The sequence below is a fragment of the Delphinus delphis genome, chromosome 13 (genome assembly GCF_949987515.2).
Source record: "Delphinus delphis chromosome 13, mDelDel1.2, whole genome shotgun sequence".
Taxonomy (NCBI): domain Eukaryota; kingdom Metazoa; phylum Chordata; class Mammalia; order Artiodactyla; family Delphinidae; genus Delphinus; species Delphinus delphis.
Genome location: NC_082695.1, coordinates 42,293,932 through 42,318,076, shown reverse-complemented (window position 1 = coordinate 42,318,076; position 24,145 = coordinate 42,293,932). Strand labels below are relative to the sequence as shown.

Below are 24,145 nucleotides of genomic sequence, written 5' to 3'. Positions count from 1 at the left end.
CAAATCCCCTGGGCATCTTGTTAAAATGCAGATTCTGGTTGAGCAGCGCTGGGGTGGAGTCAAGGTTCCTCATCTACCAAGCTCCTGGTGATGCCCACGCTGCTGGTCCATGGACCACACTTTGAGTAGCAAGGGCGTGCCCGCTATGCTAACGTCTTCCAGTAAACAACACTGCCGAGGGCGCTTCCTCGCATGGGATCTTGTCTTGCTTTACACCTGTGACATTACACCCAGGGACTAGCCCCTGACCCCAGAGCAACTATCTACAGGCCAGCCAGTCAGTCACCTGTGAGATAGTTTAGCACAAAATCATTATCCAAAATGTATGAATATCCAAAAGGAAGAACAGTTAATCTATCTAAGCACTTCTTCTCTCTTGGGAGGTTTGAATGTGACACACAGAGATTTGTGCCCAGATGTAAAAATGTGCAGGGAGAAAGCACTCAACAGAGAACAAAAGCAGTAGCAGAAAAGTTAGCAGGAGAAGCAGGGATTGAGCAGCTGAGGCACTAACGTCAGAAGCACCACAGTCAAGAGAAAGGGATTCTGACGTCGAGGGGACAAGATGACAGGGCTGCTGGAGTTCATGCTGTATGGTGATGACTTTTTCATTCTCCCAGAAGCTTCACCTCAGGGGTGTTGTATTCTGGGATTCCCAGTAAGCTTTGATTAAAGCCCATGAATGCAGACACCTTGAACATTCCTCTGTACCTTGTAACCCTAGAAGTGATTTTGCCCTTTGAGTCAATCCTTTACTTCACCCAGGACGTTACTGGAGCAAACAGCCCTGAGGCATTTTAAAGGTAGCATCCTTTATGCCCACGTTTCTCACACACACAGAAAGGTACCACCTCAGATCATCTTACCAGAGCCAATGATCAATTCTACCAAAACGCAGTGGCAGAAGAGGGGAGGGGATGGGGTGGTAGATTGCTCAAGGCTGCCGTAACAAAGAACCACAAACTGGGGGGCTTAGACAACAGAATATCTTCTCATGATTCTGGAGCCCAGAGATCAAGGTGTTGGCAGGGTTGGGGTCTTCTGAGGCCTCTCTCCTTGGCTTGCAGGTGACTGCCTACTTGCTGCGTCCTCACACGATCTTCCCTCTGCACCTGTGCCTGTGTCCCAATCTTCCCTTCTTATAAGGACACCAGTCACATTGGATTAGGGCCACCCGAATGAGCTCATTGTAACTACCTCTTCCAAGACCCTATCTCGAAATACAGCCACATTCTGAAGTGCTGGGGGTTAGGAATCTGCTAGCAGGTGAAGACCTTCCAAACCATCATCATGTTCTTTGAGGTGCCTGCCAGGCTGGTCCAGCACGCGCTGGGTGGTGCATACGAGGGAGCGAGTCTGCCGGAGCTGCTCGTGAAGACCCTGGGGGCCCTGCAGCGGCACCGTCAGTCAGATACGACCCCGGGCGGCCAGAGCAGTGTCAGTGCTGATTAACAGACTGATGGTGGAGACAGAAACGTGCTTCATTATTTCCTAGCAGCCCTGTCTTGTTCAACACATTCATGCACAAACTGAATGAACACAGAAGGCATGCTGATGAAACGTGGGTGATGCAAGGCTGAGCAGGATAATGGCTTGCAGAGTTGACTGAGTCACTTGAACTCAGATGTGCTCACTGAGTGACAGAATCAAATTTAAATGATCATAACAGGCCAAAACTAACAAAATGAAGCAAGCAGAACATAGCAATGTTTTCTCTTTAGGCTGATAGAGGCAATTGAGAGACAAGTGCTTCTCAAACTGCAGGGAGCACAGGAGTCACCTGGGGATCTTGCTAAAATGCAGGTTCTGATTCAGTAGGTCTGGAGTGCGGGCTTCAGCTCCTGCTTTCCTAACAAGTTCCTAGGTGAAGACGATGTTGTGGTCCACTGGCTACTCTCTGAGTAGCGAGGGTGAAAAAGCCCTGGGTTGATTAGTCAGCCACAAGTTCACACGACCACCATCTGACTTCCAGCGTACGAATGGGCCCGCTCTCCTCCGATGCCCCCAGCCCCTTCTGCTGTGTTGCATTTAGCACAGGAAACCAAGTTTTAATGTGGCCTTTAGCAGAGTAGAATGTGACCAAGAGAACAATGAAAATTCTGAGACATCTGGAATCTATGTGGGGAGAATGGAAAGGACTAGGACGCTTCAGCTGACAGAAGGGAATACCAAGTGTAGGAAAGGACACCGGTAGCTATCCCTAGATATTTAAAGTGCTGTCACATGGGACAGAGATGAGCTCTGAAGCATTAAAAAACAAACAAAAACAAAACAAGACACAACAACCCCCCAGCTCAGTGTAAGGATCAACAGTGTAGGTTCTGGAGTTAGACCTCCAACTCTACGACTTTCTCTGTGACTTCCACTAAATTGTCTACTCTCTTAAGGCACCGGTGTGTTATCTGTAAGATAGAAATAATAGTAGCAGTAGCTATCTGGGTTAGTTGATTTAGCTGCTATAGTTATATTACACATCATAATATGTATAGCATAGTTATATTACATATATAGCTATTAGCAATTAGCTACTACGGTAGTTATGTCATATTAGTGATTTACACATTAGATGTTTATTTCTCACTTGTGCATATTCCAAAATGGGTGTCCTTGATTAGCAGGCAGTTTTGCTCCAAGCCATCATTCAGTGACCACAGCTCCTTCCATCTGGTGGCTCGGCCATCTTCACGAGCCTTTCAGGGCCTCTGTGGAAAGGGAAAGAGCACGCAAGTCATACATGGCAGGCTGTCATGAGCCAGCTCTGACATGTCACACATCACTTCTGCCTACATGTCATTGGCCACACCTCAGGCACAAGGCCACTTTCAACAACAGGGAGACTCAGAAACATGGTCTAGCCGCGTGCCCAGGAGGAAACGGGTTTAGTGCACAGCCAGCCACTTTCTGACTGTGAGAGTGATGATTTAGACAGCGCCGGTAGAATGCTTAGCTTGGTCCAGTCTCCGTTACAGAGTCAGTGCTCAACAAACCTGTGTTATTATGTAACTTCGGAGAACAAATGTAGGCCCCAAATGTTAAATTATAGGAAAGCAGATTTCAAATCAAACCAAGACCAAACAAAGAAATAATAGTTCAAATATGAATTCCATGATAAGATAGTAAGGTCCCCATCAATGAAGCTATTCAAGTAGAGGACCTAGGCCTCAGGGATGCTGAAGGGAATTCCTCTATTAGTGGAATGTTGGACTAGCTAACCTTCCGATAGCCTTAGAAATATCGAGAACCTTGGGCTGCAAGTAAGTGGCTTGATTCTAAGTGGATTTGTACTCAATTGTGGTAGACTAGACCACATTACCTCTTGTTCTGCAGACACTCATCTTTGTGACCTAGCCTGCATCTCAGCAATTGACATCTCTCAGTAACACTGAAACAGATGTAACCAGAGAGAAGATGCAACGTCCTATCATTTTGCTTGATTTGATGTCTTTCTCTCCTTATCCCCATGCCTGCCTCTGCATCTGCCTCTGTATCTATCAAACAGATGGTTTAAAACTTAATCTGGGGAACCTGAGATCTGAGTCCTCCCTTGAGATAACTACAGACTATGTCATGAAAACAAGTTTGAGAATCTGGTAGATGATTGAGCCTATGTTAGCATTTTAGGCACAGCCTTCTGTTTTTTGACCTTTACAGACTGCACTCGATAAGACTTTTCTGTGGGATTCTGCTTAGAATATATGCAGACGTCATCTAAGGGCCTTTTCCCCAAACCCCTGCCAACTGTTTGCCTAGTTATTCAGTAAATCCATAAGAAGGAGACAGAGGATGGCCTTTGAAAGCTGCAGTAGGCAAAATACACATTCTTTAAAAAGTTAGTTAGGATCTTTTTAATATTCTATTGCAAAAGAAATCTGATAAAAACCTGAACTGCCTGTTAGGCACTCTAGATTTAGAACTTGCTATCAACTCCCAGGTCCACAGGCTAATGCCTGATGGTGGCATCTGTGATGAAATCAATAAAACTATTCTTGATGTTTCTCTAATTTCTAAGTCTCCTCAGTGATGCATCTCTCCCCAGTAATTCTGGGCTTTGCTTCTTCCTTTCCTTTTCCAATAATACAGATTCCCACCTCAAAAGTGAGACTGCCAGTGTCAAATCAACTGACTTGATTGATTTAATGGGACTGGGTCCACAGTTGGCACTTGGGAAGCAGATTGTGAAAGGAACAGTTACTGACATTTTCCATATATTGGCACATTCTCATTTCAGGACTAGACAGGCATACCCTGGAGATATGGTGGGTTTGGTTCCAGACCACTGCAATAAAGCAAATATCACAATAAAGTAAGTCACACAAATTGTTTGGTTTCCCAGTCCATATAAAACTTATGTTTACACTATACTGTAGTCTATTAAGTATACAATAGCATTATGTCTAAAAAAACAATGTAGGGGCCTCCCTGGTGGCGCAGAGGTTGGGAGTCCGCCTGCCGATGCAGGGGACGCGGGTTTGTGCCCCGCTCTGGGAGGATCCCACGTGCTGCGGAGCAGCGGGGCCCGTGAGCCATGGCCGCTGGGCCTGTGCGTCCGGAGCCTGTGCTCCGCAATGGGAGGGGTCACAACAGTGAGAGGCCCGCGTACCGCAAAAAAACAAAAAAAACCCCAATGTACATACCTTTATTTAAAAATACTTAATTGCTAAAAAATGCTAACTGTCATCTGAGCCTTCAGCGAGTCATAATCTTTTTGCTGGTGGAGGGTTTGAAATATTGCGAGATATTGAACAAACTGTGACACACAGACATGAAGTGAGGAAATGCTGCTGGAAAAATGGTGCCAATAGACTTGTTCGACACAGGGTTGTCACAAACCTTCAATTTGTAAAGCAAAGCACAATTAAATGAGGTACGCCTATACTCTCTTGACGTTCTTGCAGAGAGGACCTGGGTTCACTTCTATTAAAAAAATTCTAATACTTGACACTTGTTAGAAATAAACTTATGATTTGCTCATAGTGTGGAGAATTTCCTTAAGAACAGTCAACATGTACATAGCATTCAGAATCTCAAAAGGCTTCTGAAGACAGAGTCACTTGAATATACTTCTGTAAACACCAGGATGGCACAGTCTAAACCACATCAAAGACACATTTCTCAGAACAGAGCCACCTACTAGGAACTTCTGAGCTGAAAGAGGAGAGAAGCGGGGAGAAGTGGAGGACAGGTATCTTGACAGACCACAAGATTCTAAGATACCCATTTAGGGACATATAAAATCAACCCCTTTACATTTTAACAACCATTAAGTTTTTGACTACTTTTGAAGTCAGAGGTAAAAAATAAAGTATCAGGAATATATAATCATATACAGTATGCTCCTATAGTGGGGTGGACAGTGTCCCCCTACCTAATACATGTTCACCTGGAACCTCAGAATGGGACCCTATTTGGAAATAGGGTCTTTGTAGATGTTAGTTGAGGGTCAAGATGAGGTCATACTGGATTAGAGTGGGCTCTGAATTCAATGCCTGGTGTTCTTATAAGAAGAGGAGAGGACACAGAAGATGCAGAGAAGACCATGTGGAGATGGAAGCAGACACTGGAGTTCTGCTGTCACAGTCAAGGCCATTAAAAGCTACCAGAAGCTGGAAAGGCAAAGAAGGTTCTCCCCAGAGCCTCTGGAAGCAGCTTGGCCCTGCTGACACCTTGATTTCAGACTTCTGGCCTCCAGAACTGTGAGAGAATTTAACTGTGTTTTAAGCAGCCCAGTTGCGGCAATTTGTTTTGGAAGCCGTGGGACATTCATCTAGCTCGATATACCTCAAGAAGGATGCTTGGATTGTTCTTTGATTGGGGTCTGGCCCAGCACCAGGCACAACTTACACTTTTTGATAATGGCAGAAGACACGGAAAGGGCATGAGGCACCATTTATTCAATTGCTCTCCTCAGCCGCAGAGGCACCCACTGTCTACTTTGATAGCAATTAAAACTCCCAGGAAGCACCCAGTGAGATACTCATACCATCTGAAAGTTTAAAGGTTTCTTGACGACCAGCTGGCACAACTTCACACTTCTTTTTAGGGACATGAAAACCGAAGGCATGAGATTTCGTCAAGAAGCCAACCAGCAAATCCTTACCTTCCCCTCATCTTCAGGCAGAGCTTCCATTAAGATTACAAATAGGAAAGTTATCAGTCCTATAGCCTAAACTTCATGGATAACATTCCTACACTAGCTTTGAATCTGCTCAATAGTTTACAGAGAATTATGGCAATTCTTCCTCCACATTACCTTCTCATGTAGAGGCCCAATGCAAGTAATGATGAGACATAAAAGGTACTCTCAGTTCACCCCGAAGTGCAACAGACTGAAATTGTTTTAAACAAATCCACATGCTATATGAGGGCACCAGAAACGTGGCCTCAACATCACTTTGAAAAGACAGAACTCAAAAAAGTGATGTTTTATTCTCCTAGCTGTGTTTCTTCTCATTTTCCCTAGTGTCTCCAATGGTGTGTAGGTAAGGATACAAAGCTGGATCAACTTCATGATCTAAAACATCTATCTACAGATTTAGCACAGAAAAAACAGGATAGAAAGAAATGCACCGAATATTATTATATTTTTCATTTTCCTTATAGTCTTATTTTCCAAATTTTATACAGTGTGAATATATCATTGTTATAATCAAGGGAAAATCTTTTGGGTGGGTAGGGGGTTGGTTTCAGGGAACTCTTACCACTCTCCTTTTCTATAATCACTTTGAAATAAAAATTATAAACAACTTATCTAGAAGACAAAGGTAGGGAACTTATATTCTTTTGTATCTATGAATTCTGGACACTGTAAATATTAGTTGCCGCTATCTTAATTTCCAAAATTATTTTCCATTTCTCCCTTACATGACTTTCATAATCAGCCAAACTAGATCTAGGTATTTATTTCCCTAAAAGTACTCTATCCTTTTTTTTTTTTTTTTGCTTCCCAACCTTTTGCCTTAGAAGGCCTTAAAACATACGACTTGAAAAAATCTTATCCATTCCTTTCATTGCACAGGTCAAATTCTTCTCTTCTGTGAGAAATTGAATACGATTGTTCCATTTGGAAGTGACATCTTTTTTTCTAAAGGCACCTACAAGAAACTGCTATTTACACCTCTCTTTAGGAGGAGTATATGCTACTTTGTGTTTATGTGTCTAGAGTCCATCTCTCTGACTAGAAAACCCCTCCAGGCCATGGACTGTGTCTTATGCATCTTTGTTCCCCATAGTGCAGAAAATTTTTACAAATTTGCCAAATGAATATTTTGGTATCAGGCATTCCTTCATGGATCATTCTCAGGAACCCCAAATTTAGATCATCCCTATTATGATCTACTTATTACATTTAAATGAAGAATATCAATCTTACAAAAAAGAGGTTGGAGTGATCCTCAATTCAGGTTGGCTTCCAATGCTAGTGTTCACGGTGGGAGGGTTCTGTCAGTGAAACTTTATAATTACAACTAGAATACTCAGTTCTTACTTTAAATGATTTTTCCTCTTTCCCTCTCTCCACTTCCTCCCAGAGGAAACCTCTACTCCCCTTGTTGCTTTCCATGATGCCTGTTTGGTAGAGGAACATTGTTGACACACACTCAGGTATGACTGAATTCTTCTAGTGAAATAAGAAAATTTACAAAACAGTAAGAAAATCTGAGACTAAATCCCTCAAGGAAAAATTCAGTGTTGTTTTCCCAAAGATTTACAGGAAGATTCTACTAGGACCCCTGGCCTGGGACACAGTATAAATTGAATTAAGAATAATGAAACCGTGAGAATGGCAAGGGATAGATCAGTATGCTCCCATATGCAAATAAAGGGGGAACCTACAACTATGTGCTTATATGATACAAACTATGTCTGTTAAGAGATATATGAAACTGGTAAAAGTGGGTGAATCTAGGGAGGGGAGCACAGGACCTCAGGAGGTCTGTGAGTAGAATTACTTTGGTATGCCCTGTTACGTGATTTGATTGTTCACAATATCTGTAATAGTTTCAATTAAAAATTTTAAAATAACGGCACAGCTTCATTACTGCTTCCAACCCTACAAGAAACTTAATAGGCAAAGCCAGGGACATAAGAATTACTCTGCTTAATGGCTCCACTATAGTATCATACTTTTCTCCTTCTAGCCTCCCATCCTCCAATCCTCAATGCAATACATTAGACTTTTGCATGAGCTTAGATTATTCTATTTAAAATAAGATACTAGGTTCATGCATTCAACTAGTGACTTTTATCAATACAATCTAGTACTGGAGGTGGGTGGGAGGTAGAACTATGCCTTTCATAATTGATACAGCCGTGACAACCACCGTTACTAACAAATATAGTGTTTACTACATGTGACACACTGTTCTAAGAATTCATTAAATTCTCACAACTACCTCACCGGTAGGTACTCTTATTTGCCATTGAGGAAACAAAGGCAGAGAGATTAAATAGTTTACCCAAGGTCACACAACTGGTAAGAGGCAAGACTGAGATGTTGACAAAATGTCAGCCAGGGCGACATTGCCTCAGTACCGCCTATAAGAGAACTTAGAAAGATATCAAACTGACCTTATTATTTGAAAGGAGAAGAGCTGCCATTAAAATTGCTCTCATCATGTTTTACCAACAAAGTCAAAAGTCTTCAAGTGAGTTCCTTGTAAGTATTTTCTTCCCACAAATATTCAATGTGCAAAGTCTACACAAATTCTAAACATGTAACTGTTAACATTATCTGTTCCTCTCACCCAACCAGTCAGTGTCCAAGTACACAGTGCCCAACACTTCAGGTTTCTTGCATGCACAGCAGTCTCTCAAAGTTTCCCAAAGAAAATTATGGCAAATATATTCTACTTGGAACAATTTCTAACTGATGGAATAACTTCGGTAAAAACGTAATTGCACCAATGCCATACAGCTAAAATGCATGTGAAAATACCAAGAGGTTGTCAAAAAGTCAGAGAAAAAGAAGTTGATATCAGATGTAAACTGTGCCTAAATGTTAAAAAAAAAATTGTTTCAGGGCAGCAAGGCATATGAAAGTATCTGAAAATAACGCTAAAAACAACAAGGTAAAAACTGCTACTAGGTCATATATAAACATAGGATATATTATACTTTTATTTCCTGTAGAATCACTGAGGCTTGCTGAGGTTAAAGTGTCATAAACATTTAGTTGGTTCATTGTACAACTAGGTATAAAGTCCAACTTAATCCCCCTGAGATCTTGGTTTCTTATTTTTCTGAAGAATATGTCCTAATATTGCTTGTGGTTTTTTTGCTGCAACTATGACATAACTAATATAAATGGTTTTAATTCTAAATAAACTTTTGCCAAAATTTTAATGAGACAAAATTTACCTCAAATCAGATTTCAAGAAATATAGGCTTTAACTCTTATTCAACAAAATTTTGGAAGTCCTAGCCACAGAATCAGAATAGAAAAAGAAATAAAAGGAATCCAAACTGGAAAGGAAGAAGTAAAAGTATCACTTTTCTCAGATGACATGAAAATCCTAAAGATGCTACCAGAAAATTAGAGCTCATCAATGAATTCAATAAAGTTGCAGGATACACAATTAATATACAGAAATCTGTTGCATTTCTATACACTAACAATGAACTATCAGAAACAGAAATTAAGGAAACAATCCCATTTACCACTGCATCAAAAAGAATAAAATACCTAGGAATAAACCTATCTGAGGAGGTAAAAGACCTGTACTCGGAAATCTTTAAGACACTGATGAAAGAAACTGAAGACAACACCAACAGATGGAAAGATATACCATGTTCTTGGATTGGAAGAATTAATATTGTTAAAATGACCATACTACCCAAGGCATTGAATCTGCAGATTCAATGCAATCCCTATCAAAATACCAATGGCATTTTTCACAGAACTAGAGCAGGTAATTTTAAAATTTGTACGGAAACACAAAAAACCCCAAGTAGCCAAAACAATCTTGAGAAAGAATAACAGAGCTGGAGGAATCATGCTCCCTGACTTCAGACTATACTAAAAACCTGCAGTAATTAAAACAGTATGGTACTGGCACAAAAACGGACACTTAGATCAATGGAACAGGATAGAAATCCCAGAAATAAACCCAATGCTATGGTTAATTAATTCATGAAAAAGGAAGCAAGAATATACAATGGAGAAAAGATAGTCTCTTCAATAAATGGTGCTGGGAAAACTGGAGAGTTACTTGTAAAAGAATGAAATTAGAAATTCTCTAGCATCATATACAAAAATAAATTCAAAATGGATTAAAGACCTAAATGTAAGGCTGAATACATAGAGGAAACTCCTAGATGAAAACAGAGGCAGAACACCCTTTGACATAAATTGCAGCAATATTTTTTGGATCTGTTTCCTAAAGCAAAGGAAACAAAAGTAAAAATAAACAAATAGGACCTAATTAAACTTAAAACCTTTTACACAGCAAAGGAAACCACTGACAAAATGAAAAGACAACCTATTGAATGGGAGAAGATACTTGCAAATGATATGGCCAGTAAGGGGTTAATATCCAACATATATAAACAGCTCATACAACTCAACATCAAAAAAAAAAACTGATTAAAAAAAATGGGCAGAAGAACTGAACAGACATTTTTCTAAAGAGGAAATGCAGATGGCCAACAGGCATATGAAAAGATGCTCAACATCACTAGTTATCACGGAAATGCAAATCAAAACCACAATGAGATATCATTTTACACCTGTCAGAACGGCCATCATCCAAAAAACAAAACAAAGAAACAAAAAACCCACAAGTAACAAATGTTGGCGAGGATGTGGAGAAAAGGGACCCCTCGTACACTGTTGGTGGGAATGTATTGGGTTGGCCAAAAGGTTCATTTGGTTTTTCATAAGATGGCTCTAGTAGCACTTAGTTGTCTTTAACTTCATTCAAAACAATTTTGTTAGACTGTATGTGACAGCTGTCATATCAGTGCATTTAAAAAATGACATCAAAATTAGCGAATTTTTGTGTAGGCATTTTAATATTGAAGATGGAAGAAAAAAAGCAACATTTTCGGCATATTATGCTTTATTATTTCAAGAAAGGTAAAAATGCAACCGAAATGCAAAAAAATGATTTGTGCAGTATATGGAGAAGGTGCTGTGACTGATCAAACATGTCAAAAGTGGTTTGCGAAGTTTTGTGCTGGAGATTTCTCGCTGGATGATGCTCCATGGTTGGGCAGACCAGTTGACAGCGATCAAATCGAGATATTAACTGAGAACAATCAACATTACACCACGCGGGAGATAGTCGACAGACTCAAAATATCCAAATCAAGCACTGAAAATCATTTGCACCAGCTTGGTTATGTTAATCGCTTTGATGTTTGGGTTCTATGTAAGTTAAGTGAAAAAAACCTCAACCGTATTTCTGCATGCAATTCTCTACTTAAACGTAGTGAAGACGTTCCATTTTTAAAACAAATTGCGACAGGTGATGAAAAGTGGATACTGTACAATAATGTGGAATGGAAGAGATTGAGGGGCAAGCGAAATGAACCACCAAACACACCAAAGGCCGGTCTTCATCCAAAGAAGGTGATGTCGTGAATATGGTGGAATTGGAAGGGAGTCCTCTATTATGAGCTCCTTCCGGAAAACCAAACGATTAATTCCGACAAGTACTGCTCCCAATTAGACCAACTGAAAGCAGCATTTGATGAAAAGCATCCAGAATTAGTCAAAAGAAAATGCATAATCTTCCATCAGGATAACGCAAGACCGCGTTTCTTTGATGACCAGGCAAGAAGTGTTACAGCTTATCTGGGAAGTTCTGATTCATCCGCCGTATTCACCAGACGTTGCACCTTCGGATTTCCATTTATTTAGGTCGTTACAGAATTCTCTTAATGGAAAAAATTTTAATTCCCTGGAAGACTGTAAAAAGCACCTGGAACAGTTCTTTGCTCAAAAAGATAAAAGGTTTGGGGAAGATGGAATTTTGAACTTGCCTGAAAAATGGCAGAAGGTAGTGGAGCAAAAGGGTGAATATGTTGTTCAATAAAGTTCTTGGTGAAAATGAAAAATGTGTCTTTTATTTTTACTTAGAAACCGAAAGTACTCTTTGGCCAACCCAATAAATTGGTGCAGCCACTGTAGAAAAAAGTATAGAGGCTTCTCCAAACACTATAACTAGAACTACCATTTGACCCAGCAATTCCACTCCTGGGTATATATCCAAAAAAACCAAAAACACAAATTTTAAAAGATACATGCACCCCAACGTTCATAGCAGCATTATTTACAATTGTCAAGTATGGAAAAAACCTAAATTTCCATCAACAAATGAATGGATAAAGAAGATGTGGTACACACACACACACACACACACACACACACACAACAGAATACCACTCAGCCATAAAAAAGAATGAAATTTTGCCATTTGCAGTAACATGGATGGACTTGGAGGGCATTGCGCTAAGTGAAATAAGTCAGACAAATACTTGTATTATATTACTTATATGTGGAATCTAAAAAATACAACAAACTAGTGAATAAAACAAAAAAGAAGCAGACTCATAGATATAGAGAACAAACTAGTGGTTACCAGTGGGGAGAGGGAAGGAGGGAGGGGCATTACAGGAGTAGGGAAAGAAGGGTTAGTATGGGATTATATGAAATCATGTGTGTGAAACTTTTGAAAATTGTAAAGCACTAAAGCGCTAGAGAATTTAAAGAATCTTTCATTCAATAAAAAAAAAAGAAAAAGAAAAAGAAATATAGGCTTTACAAGAATGTTAAACTTTGCTTCTTTTAAGAGGAGAAGAATCTTACAGATATTCAGGAGGAAACAATTTAAAAGTTCCATCGGTCATATTAAAATTAAATGGATAAAATTGTGAATTTTATATGTAAAACATGCCTCAATAAAATTGCTTAAAAAACAGTAAATAGATGGAGAATTTCTGGCACTTTCCCCTTTTAGTGTTCATCACTTAAGATCAACATTGAAGGCAGAGTCTCACACTTCAGTGCTTAAAGGGATCAGGCAAGGGAAGGTGAACTTACGCTCCCACATCTGAAGTGGACAGCCACTGGTCGGCTCCAGCAGACTGTCACACAAACGGTACACCTAGTGACTCCAGATCTTCTAATTTTTCAAAAGAAGTGGAAATACAGATTTTTGTGAATTAAACTATTGGCAGCACCATGTGAGTTACAGAGATCACATTTAGAGATCAAATCGGCCCCAAGGCCATCATTTTGCAAACTGAGTGGAAGAATACCTTGGGTCCACTGTGTTTGTTCTTCTGTGTGTAAGATATACTTTAGGATTTTTAAACAAAGTTTAAAAATGTATATTAAGGATAAATTTTGAAAAAGAATACCTTTGTAAGAAAACCTTGATGGGCAAGAGAAGCTTTTGTAATGAATATGTGTAGCTTTCATTGTGAGTCAAATACCATGCAAGTTTACAACTATTTCAAAGAAAGTGATACAGGAACTTGGATCTGAAGTGAGCTTCTGGAACCCAAATGCTCACACTCCAAAGTAACAAACCCAGCCAAGAAAGATCTACTGCCCTGCCCCCACCTTCAGGGGCCGACTTCCAGAGATATTTCCAAAGTCAGTGACTGAGCAAAGTTATTCTTATAATAAAATAATTATTTTAATGAAGTATTTGAAATAATTTTAAACATCTGATCAATAAGATTACACACAAATATGGGAGTGTGCTGCACTTTACCAAAAAATAAAGCTAAGCATTTAAATATACAAAAACAACTTTAGGTATAGATCTCTTCTTAAAGGACTCTTTTAACATACACATAATTTATAGCATTTTTACATAATAACTCGCTGAAACAGAAAATGTGGCCAATTTGAAACTTACTACAGTATAGAATATGGCCATAACAGTCCCGATGGGAAGAACAGGATGAAGAATAACATACTTGAGGTTTTATTCCCCTGAATTCTTTTTCTAAGAAGCACAGCTTTCCCTTTTTTTCTTTTCTTTAGCCTTCTTTGGAGGATTTACGCATTCTTTCTGTATGTGATTCTAACTACAGCTATTATTTTTCACCAGCTACATACCACAAAAGTGGAATTAAAAAAAAAAAAAGGGTTTGCGTTGCAAAATGTCAGCTTCCTCCTCGGACGAGTATATATAACATGCTTCTCATAATATATGTAGAGCCAAGATCTCAAAGAGTAAGATGCTGACCTTACCTTTTGAGTACAGAGTCCAAAATGGAATCCCATTGTTAAAAATTTCTAATCATCAATCACGATTTTTTTTAATGCAACAAGATGCTTAAAACTTAGGGTAACTAAAAGAGTTTATAAAACTATCCTTCTTGAGATTTAAAGCAGTACACAAAACAAAGAATAACTTCTTCCTTTTGAAATACTGTAATTTGAAAATGTTTGATACATTCTCCTTTTTGGTTGGGCTGTGATTTTTATCCTGTCAACAAAACATGTACTGGTTGGTTCGGAGTTCCAATTCGACCACTGACCCCTCTTAGGTGTATACAGCATATTTCCTGTTTTATGATTCCGTTTTCATTTCCCTCCATCGCTGGTGGTGAGGTGAACCAGGGAACAGCAACCTCAGGCACAAACTATCCCCATTTGTCAATGTTTTAACAACAATGGGACTCAGCCGACAAAAGCCACCACTGGCCTTACCCTGTGGCTTGTCACCTTCAACCACAGAAGGCAACTGTCATCACTTGCTAAGCAACTTCTGATTCCAGCCCAGAAAACCTAATGCTTTGAGTCAGGTTCCATGTAGGATGAAATACATAGTTTCCTGGTAAGCGGTGACCCTTCTTTTCTTCCCCCTGCATCTCAATGCAGGCTGTACTAGGGAAAGACGCCTTACCTATTAATAGTTTGGCAAATGAAGGAGGGAGTAACAAACAGAGCCTTGCTGTAATTAAACACGTAGGTAGGCATATGCCTACTTCTGTGTAAATAAACCGTACTTCACAACCTATTTTTAGAAGCTGATTCCTAGTCATTAAGAACCTAATGGAATACATAAGAGTTAATAAAAGTATATAACTGTAAACAATGGTCTTCCCTATCGGTGATTATTTTCCAGAAACCGAAAGCTCAGGACCATGTGACACCGCTCTTTATGTCTTCTTTGGCAGTAAGTAGCAAGGATCAGGATGGAGAGGGCCATGGTCACTTCAGAAGGGCCAGGTACAGAGCTCGGGAATACTTCATCTCCCTCTCCTGCTCCATACAGAAGATCAGGTCCCTGAGGCAGATTCTTGTGATTCTTGGACGAAGCAACTGTTTGGTGGCTGTCAGGCTGGATGTCCCAGAAGCAAAAAGGTTGTCTTTTAAACCCTATACAAAGTAAAGGGAGAAGCAAGTTTAAAATAAGCAATCTTTCATAAAGAGAGAACCTGTCAATTCAGCAAGAGCCTGCTAGCCTCTGGCCCCTGAGGTAGGTGCTGGAGGTAATAGCATGATGCAGCTTGTCCTCCAGCAGCCCAGGCTCTTGGGGGAGGCCCATGGCCAGCACACCTAGTTCATGGCCTCAGTCACTCTCTCTCACCTGGACCATGGCCACAGCCTTTTAACTGACTTCTCCACTTCAATCCGTTCTTTGCTGCACATCACAGGGCAGACTGTCCTCTTTAAAGGTCTTAGACAAAAGTTTCGGGAGTGATGACTGTGGTCATAATTCTGATTGTGGCGATGATTTCACAGGTGTGTATATATGTAAGAACCTGGCAGATTACACACTTTAAATGTGTGTGGTCTTTTGTTTGTCAATTATAAAAGTAAAAGTGAAAGCCTCACATGGTTCAGATCCCACCACTCCATAGTTCAAAAACCTTCAATGGTTCCCCTCTGTCCAGAGTAGCTACTTGAGCACTTATTATACTTTGAGAGCTACATTAAGCACCTTCCACACATGATCTTTCTTTCATACAACACTGCAGCACGTTACATGGGTGCTGTCCTCATTTATCAAGTGAGGAAACTGAGCTTAGACAGGTTAAAGCAATCTGTTTAAGGTCACACAGCAACACTGAGCTGGGACTCAACTTTTAATTTGATCTAAAGAGAATGCTCGCCGCGTAGCACAGGGAGATCAGCTCGGTGCTTTGTGTCCACATAGAGGGGTGGGATAGGGAGGGTGGGAGGGAGACACAAGAGGGAGGAGATATGGGGATGTATGTATATGTATAGCTGATTCACTCTGTTATCCAGCAGAAACTAACACACCATTGTAAAGCAATTATACTCCAATAAAGATGTTAAAAAAAATAATAAAGTGAATGCTCTTAGCCTGTTCTATATTATACATCATATCAGGTACAAACTCATTACCTGGCTTCTCTTCAGCCTTACTTCCCATTGCAGAGATCAGCGAAAGGCCATTCCAGGCTAACCTACTCATCCTTTAAGACCCATTTCAAATGGGTCTACTTACCCTCCCCTTCCCCGTAAGAATTCTTACTGTGGTAATTATCTTACATCGTATTATAGTAATTTGTATACGCTACCACCACCAGCACATACCCACTAGATTGTAAGCTTTCTGAGGACAGGGACTATCATTTCTATACCTTCTATGGCTTAGCAAAGTATACAGAACAACACGGATTATCAGCAATATTTTCTCAATTGAATACACCAGTTTAAAACATAACAACTAACACGAGTTCTAAATGTCTTTCAAAACTGAATGAAACCCAATACTTCTGTATTAAGATATTAAGTTTCCTAAGTATCAATATGTCTATACACCACTATTTAAAAAAAAGATTTGGAAGAAGAAATAAAAATACAGAAAATTCAGATATAGAATAATTTGGCAAAAATGAACCCTTTATTCTTTTCTTTTTTTTTTTAACTATACTTTGTTTCAAAAACATCTCAATTGAGTTGGCAACCCTCCTTTCCCTACCCAAAAGACTTCCTCTAACACAGGAAGCGAATCTTCTGGTTCCATTACTATCTTTTTATAACCTTCAAATTTTAATTACTCCCTCTACATTTCTGGTTTTCTCTTTTTTTTTTTTTTGCTTTGTTTTAGTTTGATGGAGGGTAAGGAAATCCCCTTTAAGGTCTCCAAAACCCTATGGTCAAAACAAGTGAACTTAATTCCATACATGTACACAGAATGACTGGGAGTTCTTACATTCGACTTTACCTCACAATCGAATAAAATGTCCTTCAAAGATACTACTCACTTTTGAAGGGATATGATATCACAATCCCACTTCTATACTCATTAGGTCAGACTCATTCAAAAGCATCCATGAAGCAAATTTTGGAAAGTCCATGTTTAAAAAATAAGGACAAAAAGACTAACTTAGAGGTGGTGTAACACAGATATAATCTTAACTCTTGTAAATTATCACCATCAAAATATTCTCATAAGATTTTTACAGAATGGGCCCACCAACTCAGCTTTGGAACACTGGATAAAAGGACAAATTAGGAAGAAAGTTAATGTCCCAGGCACTGAGCAGCAATTTTGCTGTATACAGGAGTTATCTATTTAAAACTACAGTATATTTAACTAGAGGCATTTTTCTTAGCCAAAAATTAGATATATTATGCTAAAGCTGAATCTATATATGTTTATAGATCTTTCCTACCAAGTTTGCCAAAAATCACTCGTTTAGTGTTTTACATGAATATTTAAATTAAATGGCTAGTTGGACATACTATATCTTGGCAATTTAATTTCTACGTAAATATCCAGAAATATGTCATGTCTTTTGATAAAAAGACATGTATGAGAATGTTTAGCACTACTATTCATAATGGCCCTAAGCTAGAAACGATCCAAACGCCCATTAAGAGCAGAATAAACTGTGGACTATTCATACAAATGGAATACTACACAGCAGTAACAAACTGAGTAACATGGACAAATGTCACAAAATATTAAATGAAAGGATCCAGATGCAAAGGAATACATATGGTTTGATTCCATTTCTATAACGTTTAAAACAGGCAAAGCTATAGAAGTCAGGATAATGATTCCCCTTAAGGGAGAAGAGTGGTAACCAGAAGGGGATAGTAGAGGTTTTCTGGGATTCTGGCGATGTTCTCTTTCTCGATCTAAGTACTGTCTGCATAGGTGTGCTCTGCTGTGAAAATTCAGTGAGCTTACTCATGATTTGGGTACTTTTCTGCATTGATGTCCTACTTCAATAAAAAAATTAAACTGCTACCAAAAAAGTCTTGTGTAGGTAGGAAATACAAAGGGAAATGAAGAGGGAAAAGAGGAAAGAAGATAAGGCAAAATTGTTAAATAGAAAAAAATTATGGAGAACGAACCATCTGGGTAAGGAACAAAGGGGTCACAGTTCATGTCTGTCATGTGACAAGCCTGAAGGATCCCAGGGAAAGAGCCACATCACAGCTGCCAGCACAGGGTTGAAAAGGAGGTCATTCCAACAGGATGCAGCAGAAGGCCTGAGGCAATGTTATAAATGAAACAACCCCCAAGGGACATTCAGTAATCCCACAGAAATGTCTTTTATAATTCACAACTTCATGAAGGTGACAGCATTCTCTTCCCCCAAATAGTGACTGGCTTGGGAAGTTAATCTTTGTTGAACTTAGATACAAATATATAGCATTTTTATTCCTATGCTTATGATTTGAAAAAATCCACAATCTGAATTTTCAGCTTCATACTGACCTGACCAGAATAATCAGCTATATCTCAATTATCCATGGTAAAGCGGGTGGTCGAACCTGCCTTCACCATCAGTTTTTATTTTCTTCCTCACCAAGTCCTTTGCCCAAAGTCACCCAGGGCTGATTTCTGGTTACACTATACTGTCAGTGCCAAAGAACACAAATGTAGTTAGGAGACCATTTGTAAGAAGAAAAAAAAAACCTGTTGGGGACAATGTACTATTTGTTTCTGAAATAGAGGATTTTCCCAATCGACTTTCTACGTGAAGATATTCCTTAATCTGAATTCTTCACTTAGATGAATAGAGGGTAAAATAGAAGATGGAATTCAGTGAAGATGAAAGAAATAATTCACTTACTAAGTGTACAACAGATGTTTTCGGAAGCGTAACCGAACCTAAATGTAAACATTCTTCAACACTGCCAGGTCAATTAAGTTAGCCCTCAATTTGTTCAATTATATCACTAAACAAAGTTTCATATTTTTATAATGAAACTTCTGAGAAATGTTTTTGCTCTAATAAGGAAAACTTGAACACTGTCAGTTACCAATTTCAGAGCAATGACACCATTTTAAGAATGACACTAAGTAATTAAAAATAACCAATTATTCACATTTCCCACCAACTTAATAGAGCAGGTGCTGTGAGGTAAAACTTTTAGAAGTGTCTCTACTTCTTTTTCCATGTTTCCTTAAATTATGTTACTGCTATACTAACTAGTTCATGCTAGCCCATGTACTGATTCAATTCAAAAGTTACCTGGGTTACTAGGTGCCTACTATGGGCAAAGGAACTGTTCTGGCAGCATAAGATATACCGGGGGACTGAATGGTGGTGAATACACATTGTCTCCTCCATAAGGAAACTCAGACAAATTACTTAACTTCTCTGTGCCTCAGTTTCCTAATCTGCAAAATAGGGACAGTAACTGTAATTATCTCACAGGGTTGGCCTGAAGATTAAATGAGAACAATGCCTGGCATACAGTATACAGTCTATAAATGTCATTTGTCAGTTGGGAGGCATTGAAGGTTTATAAACAGGAAACAGTATAATCCTAGTTCCAGATCTTTTTTTCCATCCCCTAGTTTAAATGCCCTATTCTCATAAGTCATAGCTAATTTAAATAATTTGTCCTGCCACACTAACCTTGTCCTTCCTAGAGAAATTTTTAAATTTTAGTTGAGCTTTGAATGTTTAAAGCTAAAAAGTAAACTAATGGGCATTACAGACACATGGCAAATGGATGAGGGATGTATCCTGGGACAGGAAGGCTTTCACAAGCTCCTCAGATCAAACAGTGGAGGACCAACCACACTTATCAGTACTGTCTGCAGGAGCTGATGTCCATTCCTTCCATTCTAGTCCCTGAATCATAAGACCAAGAAAACACAAATGTGTCCCTGAATCTTAGTCGACCAGGAACAAGAGTTGGGCATTTTAACCTCTAAAAGGCAAAGATCCTTTATATTTCTCAGACTCTCTACTTGATTTATTCTAACCCCATGTCACCATGGCAGCTCTTAAGGGATGACTCAAGTCTCAAACTTTAAGCAAAAATAAGAACTAGACATAGGGCACAGGGGGTGGAAAGAAAATCTGGCTCCAGAACAAAAATCAAACATCTTCTAAGTCTTGGTAGCAAAGATAAATAAAAGTGTCCTGGATGCCTGGCCTTAGTGTAATAATGTAATAAGATCACTGAAAATCTATGTTTGAAAGACCTGAGCTTCTAGGCCTCAAGGGCAGCACAGAGCAGAAAATACTGAGCTGTGAGACTGCCTGCCCTCTGCTGGTCAACAAGCAGAATTTATGAAGTAACACATCCCTCACCTCTATCACCTTCTTTTCATTCCTTTGAGTTATTTCAGAATACAGACAACCTTGCATATTAACTTCCACCCTAGAATTTTGTCACCTCTAAGTATCCGTTTTTCAACAGTCTTTATAGAAGTAATATGTCTAAATAGACTGATATGATGTATAATCGTGGGCTTTGAGTTCTAATTCTAGTTGTGTGATTATGAGAGTTGTGAAGACAATACTGGTTGTCCTATGCTAATGACCACTCGTGTCTTTATCTCCAAAAGAACACTTTCTTAAATTCTAGGACTCATTGTTCAATTTCCTAATAAAGTATGTATCCTAAATTCAACATGTTTCAAATCATTACTCCTGCCTTTCTCCTCTTCTCTTTCTCATTTAAAGGAATGGTAATACCATTCACCTCCAATGCCTAATCCAGAAAACTGGGTGTCATCCTCAACCCTTTCTTCTTCTAATCCCATCTATCACTTCTTATCAGTTCTAACCTCTTTAATAGTTTCCAAATCATCTACATCCTTCTATATTTTCACTTCCATTATCTTCTGCCTAAGATGACTTCATCAACCTTCTAAGAAACTATTTCCAGTATTAATATTCTTCACACTGCTGTGAGTATGATCTTTCTAAAATAAGTAATCTGATAATACCGTTTTCCTGTTTAAAATGCTCCAGTGGCTAAAAACCACCTCTAGGACCAAGTCCAAGTATTTAAGCATGACAAATACAGTCAACCATGAGCATACCAAAGCTTCTCCCCACATTCTCATCTCTCATTCCTTTCTTCCTAACTCAAACTATTGATCATGCCACAGAATGTTTTTTCCTCTTTGTTCCAGACAGTTAATTCTCTCCTCCTGGAACTCCTTCTCCAATCTCTCTGTCCTATCCTTACATCACATCACTCGACTAAGTCCTTTAAGACTCAACTCAGGTAACCTGTTTCCCCAATGCTACAAACACAGACTCACCCCAGGTCTAGATTAGGTCCAACTCCTGTGTATTTTAGCTGTACTCTCTACTTTACCGTCACATGTATTCAGTGCAATGCAACAACCTCTTTCTCACTCACTGGAAAGGAAGGATTTTGTACCTGTGAATATTTTATATATATGGCACTTAGCTGGTATCCAATCAACGTTTGTAGTACAATTATGCATCAAGTGTCACCCAATATCATCAGTTATATGAATGACCAAATAGTGAAAATGAGCCATATTATGGGCTTTGGACATTTTAAATCAAGATCCTGCTGTCATTCTTAGCTTTAAGCCAAATAAATTTGGGAGAAAAGCTGAAAGGTAATATCCTTTGATGACTTGTTCCTCAGCATTACTCATCCCCACCAAGCTGCCACCAGATGGGATTTGCTCAAAAGGCTATTTTCTGCCACTTTCTCCAAACAGTGGGTAAGTGCTTCAACCCACCAAGTAACACAACACACAAGAACAGCAAATAACCAAATAAATATCAATTCTGAAAAGCAGTAACTTACTGCAAGTTGAAAAGCCTGTGTCAGCAGGACTTTCCTCTTTATACTCTCGTGATTTTCTTTACCTTTAATTAAGACACAAAGTCCTTTGAAAACTCAAGTAACCTATGTTCAGAACTAAGTTTTATCTATTATTTTATGCTAACTTCTTTAAAGGACTGCCAGTTAAAGATTTTTCTTTCAGAGCCAACTTTAATTTTATCCTTGAAGGATTGTAAATGTTAAAAAAAACTACAACATCAGTAAGGATTGCTGTGCCTCACAACTAAAGGTAGATTTACCAATATATTTAAATGTATTAATAGTAGCTTTAGGTTTATTTAATTAAAACTCTGGTAATTCTGGAGTTGATGAATTGCATATAGACAGATGGAAAATGATACTAGAAAGAAATATGAATTTACAGGAAAAATGAAAGAGCACTAGAAATGGTAAACATTAAAAAGCTGTTTTTATTTTCATAAGTTCTTTAAGAGATATATGACCAAGTGATATAGTACAGTGTACTATGGAGGTTAAAACATATGCATAAGTAAAATAGGTGACAACAATAGCACAAAGGATGGGAGGAATTTGTATAATGGAATTATATAGTTAAAAGGTTTTTACATGATATATGAAATGGCATTAATTCAAGATTGAGTATAATTAGTTAAGGATACATATTGTACCTTTAAACAGATCCGTAAAGCAACCATTAAAAAAAAAAAAAGAGGTATAGTTAAAAAGCCAAAAGAGGATATAGAATGGTATACTAAAACACTACTTGGTTAACTCAAAAGATGACAACAAAGGAGAAACAAAAAAACAGAGGGACAAACAGAAAATAGCAAGATGGTAAACTCAAATCTAATCATAGTAATAATTGCATCAAATGTAAATGGACTAAACAGTCCAAATAAATTTTCAGACTGGATACAAATCCAAAGCTCAATTACATGCTACTCATAAGAAACCAGCTTTAAATAAAGACACAGATAGGCTGGAAGTAAAAGAATGGAGAAATGATAAATCATGCTAATACTAAGCATAAGAAGTGCTGGTGTAGTTATAATAATATCAAAGTAAACTTTAAGACAAGGAATATTAGCAATGAGAACAATTTCACAATGACAAAAGGGAGCAATTCATCAAAAAGACATAATGTGTTTGCACTTAGTAAGACCATCAAATAAAAGAAGCAAAAATCGACAGGTAAACATAGACAAATGTACAATTATAGTTAAAAGAAAAGAAAACAACTTATGGAATATTATTCAACCATATATAGGAATGAAGTACTGATACATGCTACAATATGGATGGATCTTGAAAACATTATGCTAAGTCAAAGAAATTAGATACAAAAGGCCAAATATTGTATAATTCCTTTTATATGAATGCCTAGAACAAGTAAATCCATAGAGACAGATGGTTGCACAGCTATGTGAATATACAGTTGTCCCTAGGTATATTGGTTCCAGGACCTCCCATGGATACCAGAGCCTGTGGATGCTTAAGTCCCTTATATACAGTGGCATAGCATTTGCATATAACCTCCTGCATACTTTAAATCACCACTAAATTACTTATAATACCTAATACAATGTAAATGCTATGTAAATAGTTGCCAGCACTTAGCAAATTCAAGTTTTGTTTTTTGGAACTTTCTGGAATTTTTTACCCCAAATATTTTCAATCCATGGTTGGTTGAATCCATGGATGTGGAATCCAGCAGATATGGAGGGCCAACTGTACTGACTTGCATGCTTTAAAATGATGAGGTGTGGTATGTGAATTTTATCTCAACAAAAATCCAAATAATGGCACAGTCTGGTAAGTCAAACAAACAAGTTCAAATAAACATTTCAAAAACAACTTATATTTATTCTTTTAAATACTCTCCACAATTCTTAGGAAAAAATGCATAAATAGGAATTCAACAACATACTCTAAATAGGTACTGTTGTAATGCTTAAGGCAGATACATTGTTTTCCATGTAAACCTGATTTTCACTGGTAACATTAGTTGAAAATCTGAACATTTTATTTCAGAATATTTCAGAGAGAAATTTACTGTCATTTAAACTACCAAATAATTTTATTGCTGATTTCTCCTCTCTTCTTTATTCTTGTGTATTTATGTCATTTTCACTCCTTTACTAACATTTAAGGGGGATTTGGGAA

At 38.4% G+C, this 24,145-nt stretch overlaps 1 protein-coding gene across 1 annotated transcript in view; it reads right to left on the bottom strand.

The window, feature by feature from the left end:
- Window positions 1-13,644: 13,644 nt before the first annotated feature.
- Window positions 13,645-24,145, bottom strand: part of TAF4B (TATA-box binding protein associated factor 4b) — a 113,366-nt gene continuing 102,865 nt past the window's right edge. Inside the window, exon 15 of the mRNA XM_060028825.1 lies at window positions 13,645-15,337. Coding sequence (XP_059884808.1) covers window positions 15,170-15,337 — 168 coding nt within the window. The 3' untranslated portion in view covers window positions 13,645-15,169. The remainder of the gene's footprint in view (window positions 15,338-24,145) is intronic.